Below are 14,746 nucleotides of genomic sequence, written 5' to 3'. Positions count from 1 at the left end.
GAACACAGGACGAGCGCTAACTTTCAACAAATGATTTATTGCAGCTGGTGAGTATATATATACTCACTGGGACGCCACTACAATAGAGCAGACTGAAGGGAAGGAGGAAAAAGACAGTCATGTGACTACTATGCCCAAAAATTCAAGCTCTTTCCTTGATAAAAATATAGACGGCGTGCTAACGCACTCTTCACCTGCTCTGGCTATCTCAGCTGCTTCCACAATTTCCCTCGTAATCTTATTCCTGTGGCGATAGACAACAACGGTTCGTTCGAATAGCGGGAAGCTGTGTTCTGCTTGTCCCTGTGAAATTTTTTGCGCTATGTATCCCAGTCTGAATGCATCCCACCAACACGCCCAAACTTCTTCCCTGCTACATTGAAGACACCTTAAATTTCATATTCAAATGGCCATTTGAAAACAATAGCACAAGCAATTTCAGGATTGTCAACAAGGAAAAGCCTGTGACATGCATTTAAGTGCTTACTTACCTGCCACATATGGAAAGTCAGCTGGACACAGGCGCATCTGAGACACAGATATGTACTCTATCTTAATTTTCCGATCCAAGCCTTGTTTAGTGTGCCATATTCTTCTTGCAAATGCAATGGCATTTAGTGCTCTTAAAAGTGCTCTGAAACACCCCGATTCACCTTATCCCTGATTTAGTCAATCACCAAGGCACCACCACTGGAAGGTTTCTTTGAATGGTTGGGCAAAAAACATTCACATGCAGACAAATCAGGAAGAAACAAAAGGTGTCGCACAGTTGTGCACAACTGGCCAAGTATAACGGGCATGTAATGTGCTGCATCAGGCATGATTATGCCATGACAAAATAGGAGAGCAGAAAAAAGCATAGAAAGCTGTACCACTGAGAGGCACAGCAGAACCCCTTCATGGCAATGACTAAAAATGTAGCCGAAAGATTCAATGAGAAAATTGAAGCAATAATTCAAACTTCACAAATCCTTGTTGAATTCACACTTCACATTTTAACTTTCACACAAGATGTAACTGCAGATGCTTCTTGAAACTCCCACAAAATTAAAGGCTGTTAAGAGTCCCAAAGCCTCCCATTGTCGCAGGCTTCAAGATTCCAGGTCACAGAAGTCACATGAAGTAAGTGATGTCCAGTTGCATCTACTTAGCCTATGAAGACTGTAGCTACTGTCATCAAAACCTTTTGCACACGGACAAGGAATTACTGACCTCATCCACAGATGAGAAAAGAAGAGCTGCAAAATCCCAAAGGCCTGCAGCCGCACAGAGTGGTGGGCAACACAGCCTGTGAGGAGCAAGTGCTGGTAGTCTATCATGTTAGGATGAATACAAGGTAGCACTATCCTTCTTGAGTACCAGCTCAAGCAGTGTCGGCAGAGCATCCACATTGACTCCCGTGTCCTTCACCTGGCGCAGTCGCTCCTCCAGCTCGCGCTTCTCCTTTCCCACCGCCCACCAAAGTCGAATTGCCAGCACAAGTAATGGCACCTCTAGGTCGCTGGGATTTGACACAGTGCCGCCAGGCAGCCGCTTGGACAGGGCCAGCTCAGCATATTTCTGTGCCTCAGCCACATTGTCCACTGCATTCAGGCAAGCTGTGAGCACCGCCAAGGTGGTGAATGTGTCCGGGTCGCCATCTCCTGCAAAAAGAGGTCATCCAGCAATGATCCATGTCACCAATCTACAACAGTGTAGCTCTAAAACTTCATCAAAAACATTTCTGATGCACTTAGCATTCTCATTATACTTGAAGCACTTTCCGTTTTGTTAGCTCCTGTACCCTAACTATCTTCACGCCAACATGTGTCAATGGGTATTTCATGGCCTAATGGGTAGAGCATCAAGCTGCTGTACTGAGGGAACTGTGTCCAAAACCAACCGTTGAACCAACTTGCGTCACTGAGCATTTGACATTGGCTATGTCTTGCTCTACAATGAACCTCTGTGATGTGAATTTGGGTCACTGGGTATATGCCACTGGGTGTGTTCCGCATTTCGATGAACCTCTTCAACACCAACTTGAATCACTGGGGATGTGCTGCTCTTCAATGAAAAAAAAAATATTCTTCAAAATTCCTCCAGTGCTGGGCGGAATCTAAACAGCATCATATGTATTCAGACAATCTTGTCTAAATATATATTGATACATGCGCCACATGCAAACTTCGCGGCGGCACCACTAGATCGTGCAGCATGTCCAACGGAATGCGCAAGAAAGGAGCACAGTTACATGCATGCCTCCTACATGACACATTTCAGCAATGGCAATACGGTGTGTTACTACATTGCTTCACTGCTAATTACATTAAAGTTGACATTCATCGTAACATGGTTTCTGCCGGAATTTTGAACACGCACTCACTGAGCCCTGATGAAGAGAAAACATTTCATGATACATAGACTAAAACTAAAAAAAGAAAGACAGATTGAAGTTTTTTTTACTAGAGAATAGCTCTTCATGGATTAACACTTTTAATGCCATGAACATGTCTTGTGCATCCAGGCATACATAGTACAATAATCCCCAGTGATGAACCTCACTCATACCAGGATTCCATACAGTCTCCAGAATAACATGAATGAGTGGTAGATGTTTCCCTTAAGTAATTGTTGCAGTGCACCAGCAATAATGGTGCAATATGTTTTGTGAAAAATATCTGACACTGCTAAATTCAGTGTCACTGTCCTGCATTTCTTGGTGTAACAAAATCATTTACTCATGGCTCTTGTGGCACCAGCATTAGGTTTCCAAAGGCAAGAAAGCACAAATTATTCAACAATAAAGGTCCAGCAATGAACACGTGCAGGACAGTTACCAAACTTTTCTCTTTATTCAAATCATGTTTAAGGTATAACTATTTGCAAAAAATCTGCAAGCGATTCCTCAGCTGCACACTGCATTTATTATCTTTTATAATCGCAGCACCATGTAAACTTGCTTACTATGGCGACTACTGGCTCCCTTGTTTCTTTTGAATTTTAATACACAGTTTACCCAAACAAACAACATCAAATCGGCATTTATATATATATGACATCAGCCTTTTCTTCTAGTTGTACCATGCTAATCAAGCATCAAAAAAGCCAATACTATTCCTGATAGCTTTTCTTTTTTAGCAACCCAAGTTGTTTAACACAAACGCATTTTTCTCGACACCAATCCAAAAACAGCAGTTCATGATTTGTATATATTTAATTGGGTCTAGAAAGATAGAAGTTCCAAAAAGTAAAAAAAGTTATGCAAATCCAATGCAAACCTTAAAATCTATGAGAAGCAAAGCTTTTGCAAGGCAGTTAACCAAATGCTACAAATTTGGCCATTCCATTCCTGCATCTTTAGTGTAAAGGGAAATGGTGGGCATGTATCTGCTCTCAAGCACTCGTGCTATGCAATGCAACACACATGGTGATAATCTCTAGTTGAGCTAGTTGGCCTTAGCCCAATGTAAGTATGTCTGCAATAGTGGCCGAACGGTCACAGCATTAGGCTGCTGTGCTGGGGGAGCAAGGTCCGATACCAGCATCACACCCGTAATTTTTTTTTTTTTCTTAATGTGCAAGTTATTTGGCAAGACAGCAGCAGCACCCAGTAGCCCCGGTCAGAAAAGTGTGTGTTTTTTTTTGTTTTTTGTTTTTCATTACAGAGTCGCACATTCCCAGTGGCAATTACCTAGGTATTTAAGTTAGCATCAAAGATGGTCAGTGAAGAGCGGAACACACCTACTGGCACACAGTCACTGACCCAAGTTGGTATCTTGGGTCAGTGGCCCATACCTAGTGTGCCAAGTCGGCATCAAAGAGGTTCATTGATGAGTGGTACACATCCAGTGCCACAATGCCAGTGATTTATGTCGGCATCAAAAAGGTTCGTTGAAGAATGGCACACAGGTACACAGTGCCTCATACCCAGTGGCCCAAGTTGGTCAGACACTTGGTTTCGAACCCTGTTCCCTGAGCACAGCAGCCCGACGCCATACCTATTCGGCCATGGGTTACCTGACATCCTTGGTTTATGTGAAAATGGTTAGAGGCAGAGACAGATAGCCCCTGGAATGTTTGTGAAGTACCCCAAGAATGCTAAATGCATTAAAATTCTAGCAGAACGTATCTGTCAATAAATGTACACATTTGTGCAATTAGCACTGAATCACATCATGTACGAGGCAGTCAGGCTCTGCTCTCGCGCATCCTTATGAACACGCTGCATCATCTAGCAACTCCGCTGCGAAGTCCATGCATGGTGCATATGTGAATATATATTTAGACAAGCTTGCCCGAATATATACAACGTGGATTCGATTTCACCCTGCACCAGAGAAATGTTAAGATTTTAAGATTTTAACACATTAGCATTCTTAGGGTACTTCTCACACTTTCCGGGGGTTATCTATCTACTATGTTTGTTTCTATGTATTCAAGCTTGTATCTAATCACTTGTAACATTTTTTTTTTTTTTTTTAGAGTGGCACATATCCAGTGACCCAAGACAGCATCAGAGGTTCATTGAAATATGGCAGATACCCAGGGCCCAAACTGGTGTCACAGAGGTTCGCTGAAGGGCCCAGTGAATGTACCCAGTGAACCAGTTGGCGTGACAGAGCTTCACTGAAGAGCAGCACATACTCAGTCACCAAAGTTGGTCCAACAGCTGGTTTCGAACACAGTTCCTTCAGCAAATCTGCCCGATGCTCTACCCATTAGACAAGGGACCACCTAGTGACTAAAGTTGGCAGAAAAGAGGTCGACGCAGGCAAATGGACAGACAGACCAAAAACTGGGTGAAGTTTGCAGAGTATGCTAATCAAACTAAATATGTTACAACAACCTTCTACAAGAGAAAGCCCTGCACCCCATCACTTGCATTCCATAGAATGCCTATTCAGTACTATCTTCAGCATCCCACGATCTCACTGGACCAACTTTACAAATTTCATCTCACCAAAGTATAGAAACAGTCGGAAATTGTGTCACACAGGATTTCTTTATCTCCGATTTTAACTAAGCCAAGTTATGTGCAGCATGCATGATATTTGGGGCAGAGAATCTTGAACAGAGCAGTTTTCAAAAAACAAATCGCAGATAAGATAGGCTACAGTGTGGCATGTAAACTTTACCCAACAACCTTAGAAAAGTATTGCAGCAAAATTTGAGCAAGTACTTCCTTAAAGGGGTTTACATTGAATGAAAATAACTTTGTGACACAGCCAGAATTATTTTTGTCCGGAAAACAAAGAACATTACAGTTGCATTTATAGATGATTGTATGCGAGATAAAAACACCCAAAATTACTCTCGCACCATTTGCTACCCCGAGTGAGATTTGTCAACTCGCTTAAAAAGAAGTGAAATGGGAATCCAGCCCAAAACAATGCCTTTATATTTGCATGTTTTCCCACTGAACAAACCAAGACTTCGCAGGTGAACCATTTCACATCTTATGGCAGTCAGTAAAACAGTCGGTATTGTAGAAGTGGCAACTTCAATTTATGCACCTGAATGGATGCAACCGCACAGGTTTCTTGGAGTGTTCACCCTCGGAAGCACCATGCGCAAAATGTTTAAGTCAGAGATGGCAACACGGTGACATGTTTTTTTGCTATATCACCACACATAACATCAAAATCAAGATTTCTCTCGCTTAAGTGTCCCATTAGGATTTATGAGGTCATATTTGGTATGCCACGAAATCATGACAGCAGGTTAGAAGAGGTTACTCTTTTTCCTGGAACAAAATTATTCTATATGTTATACTGCAGTAAACATTTCTTGTCATGGCTACTTGTTGCTCGATGCTACTCCCTGCACACACACCTTCAGTGTGATACAAGCATAATACAGTGCTGGTACCATTCATGTTCCTGACACCAAAGACAAAATCGCTGCACCTACGTTCAAATGAGAACCCCTCTGCGCACCATCAGCTGCCGTCACCACAAGTTTAGCAGATGATCTGCACGATGGAATTAGGCCACTGGTTTGAAGAAACATATACATTTATTGCACCTGTATATTTATTTTCAAGAGCATGCAAATGTCTATGCATACATATGCTATTAAAAATAAGCTTCATGAAGAGACATGTTTCTAGCATTCCCAGTGACGTTGCGTGGGTAGCCAATCAGATCGTTTGCCTGAGTGGCATCACTCACCCACACTACGGAGCATAGGAAGGGGAGGCTGAAAACTCAGGGGTGCGGCGCCACAGCAATCGGTAGCAATGCACATGTTTAACGCTTTGTTATAGATTACACACTTTATGTGGAGCACTTAAATCTGTTTCTTAATGATCAGAAGGACCTACTTTACTGACTTATTACTTTTGTACAGAATTGCCAAAACCATTTCAGGGTACCTTTAATAAATTAGACAAGAAACCGAAAACTATGACTGTCTTTTCCTTCGGACAACACCACCAAAAAACGCTGTTACTGGTTAGGAAACTAACACCTCCCATAGGCATAGCTGCAATCCTGCGAGCTTTAAAATTCTTAGAAATCCCACAGACTAACTGGAAAAGGGGAATAGCATGCATTTCTCTTTCACATTTGCCTTGAGCACACAGCCTTTTTTAGGATAAATAAGCAATTTATTAATAATTATTAACCTTTATACAGATGCCACACGGGATGCTTTCAAGTGCAATCGAGCCCAATTGGGATTTAATTTCTCAGTCGCAACTGACTTTTTTGCACAAGCTACAGGAGGGTATCAATTGCAGTTGGGAATTTCAATCTGGATCGGGCTTGATCGTTACTGAAAGTGACTGTGTGACACTGCTTGTAGACAACACAGAAGCAGCAGCAAACTTAGAACAGCAAACATTGACAAGCAACACAATATTTTTACGTCCTAGTGTCTGTTTCAGTGACTGCTGTTTCCAATTTAGCCTGCTTCAGGAATGCCTTTAAATAAGTTTGCTTACAGCGAATACCTCTCCGACGTCTTTTCACAATCAGAAGACTTCCAACAGTAGGGCTGGAAACCCGACAAGCGAAACATTTTTGGGAACAAATTATTTGTCATAAAACTCAACATAGCACTTGTAAAATTTTAGCACAAGCCAAAATTTATAAACTTCACATAAAATTTGAGAGTTGGCAGGTGTGCATAGTCCACATGTAGCCAGTGAAGCCCTTGCATGAAGGGCCCACATGGCCGTTTTGAGTTTTCTGTCATCCACTATGGTTAAGGGGTTGAGTTTCACTGTTACTGTGGCACTTAACACTTTCCCCTTCCTGGGCCCAAAGAAACCAATAAATTTGATCAACAGTTTTTCGACACATTAAACATTTTCGTTGGAATTCTTCCACCAGCAACAGCATGCACCATACGAAACCAGACTTTCTGGCAGATTGGAGAGTCTGAAAAACAAATTTCGACTGGAGGGATTGTGGAAAGTAGTCTCATGTGCTCCTAGCACCTTCTCAATCAAATGACACAAAATTTGCACCTCGTGTCGACTCGGCCACACAACTTTTAACCCTTTAAATGTTTTTGCTGTACATGTGCTGCACCGATATTGTGTTTGATATTTTGAGAGTATTTGACATCACTGGTTCTTGAGAGGCACTGCCATCTCTATGGAGTAGCCAAAAGTAATTTGAAATCGTGTTTCTGCTCACCGGGGCACTCAACTCAACTTGTTTACCTTTAAGTATTCGCTCGCACACGTGTCTGCTGCTTCCAAGGAGTGTGTGGAGGGGATACTATTGTTTTTATGGGTGCCACTATCATGTTTCTAGTACCTTAATAGCTCTGCACAGCCGAAATTCAGAGATACAAAAAGTTTTCTTTTTCTTTGCCTTTGGTTGCAGTTCCTCTTTAAATTGTAGTTTGCGTATTCTTGTACACTGGGTATTCGCAGTTATGATTTCGGTATGGCTACGCACTGTGCCTCTTCACACAGCGACTGCTCAAGCGTTCCTGACGCATTCCTTCTTCCGATTAAATGTATTTTTGGGACAACAAATTGATAGCCATAAATTTTGCTAGGTATTTTTCTCAATCTCTTACTGTATAGCATTGGCTGTGGCGGTGGAGCACAAAGGACACGGCACTTATCGCTCTTTCTGTGTTTCTCAGGCTGGCTGGGGACCCAACGCTACCACAACCGGACTGTAGTACATCTTTTCTTGGACGTGCCCAGCTGCTCCCACCTTCAGTACTATGCTACCTGCCAAAAGCATTTTCATCACCTCCGCTGAACTGGACATTTGAACTTCGCGCCTTCTGTTCGCAAGCCGGACCACGTGTGCCGCCATCGTCGTCGACGACGAAGCGCAGCTCGTAACTGAGCTGGGGGCGTTTCCTATCACATTGGCTGTGGCGGTGGAGCGCAAAGGACACGGCACTTATCGCTCTTTCTGTGTTTCTCAGGTTGGTTTCTTTCTCTACGTTACTCGTCTTGCAACGCGCTCTTTCCGCTACAGCCAATCTACTAATTTGTGTTCATTTGTCGTTCTCATTGCCCTATTTTAGAAAGTCATAGACCTGTACAGCTGCGAACTATGTCGCGTTGCTGTGAATGTCGCTCTGTGATAGATGAAAGCGAATTGTTTCTGACTTGTTCACAATGTGAATTTTCGTATCATAGCGGCACCTGCTCCGGCGTTGCTGAAAGTGCCATTAAGGGCAAACGAGATCAATTCAAAAAGAATTGGAAGTGCGAGTCTTGCAAACCTGCAGGAAATAAAAGCTCGTCCTCTGCTAAAGCGTGTAAGAATGAAAGTGAGATTATCAAAAAACTTGCTGAAATGGACCAGAAACTAAACTTGCTTGTTAGTCTGCCAAACAAGGTAGACTGGATCGAACAGTCCATCCAAACACTTTCCGATCACTTTGATGAAATTCAACGAAGGCTTGAGAGCCACGAAAAGGAATTAAACACTGTCAAACAGAAAGTAGAAAAAATAGAGAAGTACGCTTCTCCTAGGGAGCTCGATCAGATTCAGGCTGACATAGACGCACTTGAATGGCACAGCAGACGTCTTAACATTGAGATACACGGTGTACCTGAGGCTGACAATGAAAACCTGCTCGAGAAGGTAAATGATCTTGCAAAGAAGCTTGCACTTCAACCTCTATCTGAGGAAGATGTTGTGGCAGCTCACAGGCTCCCGGCAAAGCAAGGAAAAATGCGAGGAATTATTATCCGTCTTGCACGGCAGGAACTGAAGGATGCGTGGATTGCCAAAAGGCGAGCCTTAAGGGACAATCAGGACAACATCTTCATTAACGAAAACCTAACCTCTCGCTCGAGGAAGCTCCTTGCCACTGCCAAAGAATGGGCAAAGGAGGCGGGATACAAGTTCGCGTGGCACTCAAATGGAAAAGTTCTCGTACGTAGGGCAAACGGTGAATCGGCAGTTGTCGTTAAGGGTGAAAATGATCTTCGTGCTCTATCGCAATGAACGCCAATTTCTTGTTGCTATTATTTGACCCTTTGCCGAAATGAATCATTTGGGATGTATTGGCAAGCAGGATTGGTTCACGTTATTGGCCACTCAAAAGAAGGGACTGCCTTTCATACATATGAACATTCAATCAATCTCCAACAAGCTACCTGAATTAGAAACATTTTTTTTCTTATATAAATAGTCAGTGTAATGTAGTCATGCTAAGCGAAACATGGTATTGCTCTGATGATGTTTTTCGCCTGCCTTGCAAAAAAGTATTTTATAATAACCGAACCTCACGTCGCGGTGGAAGAGTATCTGTTCTGATAGACGATTCTCTAACATGTGAACTGCTAGCCGAGTATTCTTGTATGACTGAAAACTGTGAAATGTTGTGTGTACAAACACCGGGTGTACTCTTTGCAGTATGTTACCGCCCGCCAGATGGTTTATTGGAACCTTTTTTCATTTTTTTAGGCGCATGCTAGAATTTGCGTCAGAAAACAAATATAAAGTGGTCTTAGGAGGAGACTTCAACATTGATATGAGTTCCGATGGTGCTAGAAAAACGATATTTCAAAGAATTTTTGTGGCAAGCGGATGTATAAATGCGGTTGAAACCTTCACGAGATTAACAGAAACTACGCAAACCACTCTTGATCTCTTTATAACGAACTATAATCCATTCTTAATAACTAGTGGAGTCTTAAACTGTCCTCTCAGTGACCCCATGCCAATAGTCATGTTTATCCACACAAGAGCAAACGATACCGAAAAAGATAACACTGAAAAAACATTTCAGACAATAAACGAGCACACATTAAGTGCCTTTCAAGATGCCTTGAGACAAGTATCTTGGCAGGAGGTTTTTCAACAAAACGAAGCAGAGCCAGCATACAACATCTTAAAGAAATTCTCAGCTGTTTATGAGCAACATTTCATACATAAGAAAAGAAACCACAAAGCTTATCGGAAACCTTGGATGACCAAAGAGCTTCTAAAGAAAATAAAGAAAAGAGATAAGCTTTATGCCAGGTTTATAAAATCTCGGAACGGCGAGGATCTAAAATGCTTCAAAATTTTTAGAAATAAATTAAATAAAGAGCTAAGAAATGCAAGAAATCGCTATTATTTACGTACTTTTTTTCATGCGAGGGGCAAACAGAGAAGATGTGGAACAAGTTAAATGAACTAATGGGACGTAAACAGAACACTGAACCTATAAAGAAAGTTTCTGTAAACGGATGCATTCTAACCGGAGATAATTTAGTTAACGCATTTAATCATTACTTTACAGACACTGATTCCCATTTATCACTAAGCCCACCATGTACATTTCAATTCCCTGCAACTATGGACACTATTTTTTTCCAAGCGACAACACCTACCGAGATTAGTTCAGTTTTTCTCAAACTGAAAAATTCATGTAGCTGCGATGCTGATGGCCTCCAAACAAGACCTATCAAACACGTCATTTTTGACATCGCACCTGTGTTAGCTTATATTTATAACTTATGCATAACATCAGGTACTTTTCCTGAAAAAATGAAAATTGCAAAAGTAATTGTGTTATATAAGAAAGGTGACAAGCTTGATTTAAAAAATTACCGTCCGATATCTATTCTCCCGTAGTTTTCTAAAGGTCTTGAAAAAATCATTCTTAACCAATTAACATCTTTCAGCAATAAACAAACTAATAACAGACGCTCAATACGGTTTTCAACAAGGTTAAATCAACGGAATTAGCACTAGTAGCACAGAAAGAATATATACTGCAGAACCTCGAAAATAAGTCACTTGTAATTGGTCTATTCATAGATTTCACAAAAGCGTTCGACTGCATAAACCATGATCTCCTGATACTTAAGCTTGAAAGATATGGCATCAGGGGCCTTCCTCTTCAGTTACTGACATCCTACCTTAGAAATCGACAGCAATATGTGGCTATAAACACTAGCATATCATCTACACGAAAAATACAAACAGGTGTCCCTCAGGGAAGTATCCTTAGCCCATTTTTGTTTAACATCTACATAAACGACATAGTTCTTATCCACCGAGAAGCAAAATTCATAAACTACGCAGACGATATGAGTGTTTTTTTATCAAACAACTCTTTTGCAGGCCTCATCGATGCAGCGAACAACCTATTAACCCATCTCTCAAAATGGAGCCAGGACAACTTTTTAAAAGTAAACTCGAATAAAACACAAGCAGTCATCTTTAAAACAAGAGGTACATGTACACCACTGACCCACAACATATTTTACAACTCTGAGAAAATAGAGGTTGTTGACACAGTAAAAGTACTTGGAATATATTTTACCGACACATTGCAATGGGACGCTCACGTGGATTTTGTACTCCAGAAACTGAGCCGCGTAACAGGTATACTACATCGAAATCGCTACCTTTTACCAACGTCAGCTAAATTGATCATTTATAATGCACTGTTTGCCTCGCATGTAAATTATTGCCATCTTGTATGGGGCACGACATCAGCTTCCAATCACTCTAAAATACTATTGATGCAAAAAAAGATAATACGCGCTATCGCAAATGTGCCATACAACTCGCACACTGAGGGTCTTTTTACCAAGTACAACATAAGAAAAAGTCATCTCTACAAACAAACCCTCCTACGCACCTACTACTTTCCAGTAAAAAATAGAAGCAACTTAATTACAAATACAGCAAACTTAAAAGAGAATAAACCCACATATGAGACGCGCAGCCATGAAAAATGGCTCATACCCTTTTTGAGGACAAATTACGGCCATCAAATGGTCGCAAATACCTTGCCACGGCTACTAAATTCTTATCTAGAAGCCGGCATTGACATCCATGCCTTGACACCATCGGAGCTCATCCGTCTGGTGAAAACTACCATTTAAATCGCTATGGTTCCGTAAAACCGAATGTATTCAATGAAAGAAATGTAATTTATTTGATGTACCCACTGTTCTTTATTTTTTTCATTTCTGAAAGTGTTCTCTGCCACCCCTCTGCCAATATGTAAACGGGGCCAGGGACCACTCAAGCTGCCAATAAGCAGCTTTTACCTTGGCCCCCTCCATTTGCTTGTAAATGGGCACAAATAAAATGAAAATGAAAATATATGCATGTATACTGTTGGTACAAGTAAAATGTATTGTGACAAAATATTGCTAGCAATAGATTTCTGTTGTATTCATGAGTTTTCAATTTCCATTTCAATCATTTCCTACCACTGGAAACTGTAATAAAGAAAGTTAACTACGACAACACTGTTCTTCAGAAAAAAATTCAACCCTCAAAGGATTAAATGACAGTGAAGACAGATTAGCTTTGGTAAAGTTGTCCAAGTTTCCAATTCAATGCCTAGGCTGTTTTAACGATGTCTCCAACTTTTATCGATGCTCATGAGTGCATGTTACTTTCATAATTGTGTTCGACTAATATCAAGTGCCATTTGATTTTCCCCCCGTGGTTTGGTTTTATCCATCAGTGTTTCAACGGCGTATGTTGGAATTATTATGAACAATCCTTCCCATCATGTGGGGTTTTCATACACACAAGAGCACTGCAGTCGATTTCAGATCGACCTTCGACCTTAGCTTTACCATCAGGCTAAATTCCCACTTTTCAAGCCTTCACAAGTTCCTCATTCATTACTCTAGAATATTTTGTAACACTGCACATTACTGCACAGTACTGTACAGGTACTATTCAAAATATGTGGAGAAGAGACTCCAGCGCATTTGAAAGCACACCACTAGACAAGCTTGCTTGCCCAGAAAAGCTGATCGAACACAAAATTGAATATGAGGAGGCTTCTGCATGCTCCCCAACCTGACAACCACTGCCCCACAAGCCTAAATAATGTAGTAAAAAAAAAGGCGCCTGCTGCAATGAGTAAAAGCAAATGCTCTCTGCACAATAGGAACTTACCCCCATTTTCACACTTGTGAAGCCACAGCTTTCACGCGCAACATGGGCATTACTATGGCTAGTATTCACGCCAACAAATCTGCATAACATGGCTTTTTGTTTGATCCAACTTACAGAAGTTGGGCCCGGTGAAGATCTTATACATTCCAGATTCTTTTGTACTCAATAATTATACTAAAAATAGCAAATTATTACTTTCATTCATGTTTCTTGAGGTGCTTCTTTGTAGTTTTACATAATTCTCAAAACTTCTCAGAGCAATTATTTCTGCTTTACTTCCATTCAAAACACCAGTGAACAGGCAACAATTTTATGTATCACAGTATACATTGCAACTACTATGTCTTAAAATGAGACGTTAAAACATGGAAGCACCGAAAATGAGCCCATTTCTAGCAGTAAGGGAAGAGTTTAAGCACCATCTACACGAGATTCAATACGCTACTGTGCTGGATATGAGCTGCAACACGTGACCGCACTGCCACATGCTTTTGCATCGTAGCTCATATTGAGTGTGATAGTATGCACTTGTCATAAAGCTAGAATGACATGGACTAATAGTATTCTGGCTGACTGGGGCCCAACACCAACATTGTCATTTGATGACATGGGACGGTCATATGTACATAATCTCATCATGCATGTGAGCTGTGAAACCTGCTCTACACCTGTGTTACCCTATATTCTACATCACCAAGACTCCACAAAGAGACTTAAACCTAATAGCTCTACACGAATTCATGGCACTCCATAAATACTACAGCTCGTGACAAACCAAGAATGCAATGGCAAATTCACCGGTGCCCAACTCAAAGAGAATTAACTCAAAGAGCCTACGATGTTCACTCATTTTCGTGATGCCACAGTGGAAACAAACTTCTTTCAGTATTGGGGTACGTATCTTAGGAACCAACTGTTTTCGAGTGTGGAAGCACAAAGGGCAGGTGCAGTGCAGTCTTTTGGGCAAAACTTTACTGAAGTCTTAGGTTGTCACTGAGTATAGTATACTGTAACATCCATGATGCCGCACAAGCTTTCAAGCATGTTAGAGCGCCACTGAGTGCGCACAAAGCTAAAATATAGCAGAGTTACTACATATATTCCCTACAGGAACAAAGTTGTCCAATGGTTCACCAGCTTGTCTGCAAGGTGAACCAAGGTGTTGAGGGAAACCCACAGATCACATTTGCAGGAGCCAAGCTCGTCGCGCCATGAACAACTGCCGTCTACCTCAACTACTGCATGGTCTGTTCACTTTATCTGAGACAATCTTGGACCACTTATTACAAACTTGCACATATTAGCTACGGTAGTTGTCAGATTTCTTCTGAATTAATAAAAATATGGTATTGCTTGTACCGAGAAATTGCCTAGCACTGGATTGTTTGTTGTGTGCAGCCTAGTGGCACCATCTGTCG

The 14,746-nt window shown here is 41.4% G+C and overlaps 1 protein-coding gene across 2 annotated transcripts in view; it reads right to left on the bottom strand.

The window, feature by feature from the left end:
• Positions 1-252: 252 nt before the first annotated feature.
• Positions 253-14,746, bottom strand: part of Snx21 (Sorting nexin 21) — a 30,994-nt gene continuing 16,500 nt past the window's right edge. For both annotated transcript variants that reach the window (XM_065443113.2, XM_065443112.2), the window contains exon 4: positions 253-1,643. In XM_065443113.2, coding sequence (XP_065299185.1) covers positions 1,321-1,643 — 323 coding nt within the window. In that variant the 3' untranslated portion in view covers positions 253-1,320. The remainder of the gene's footprint in view (positions 1,644-14,746) is intronic.

Source organism: Dermacentor albipictus, chromosome 1, assembly GCF_038994185.2.
Source record: "Dermacentor albipictus isolate Rhodes 1998 colony chromosome 1, USDA_Dalb.pri_finalv2, whole genome shotgun sequence".
NCBI lineage: Eukaryota > Metazoa > Arthropoda > Arachnida > Ixodida > Ixodidae > Dermacentor > Dermacentor albipictus.
The sequence above is the reverse complement of the archived record's forward strand: the minus strand, read 5'-3'. Positions and strand labels throughout refer to the sequence as shown.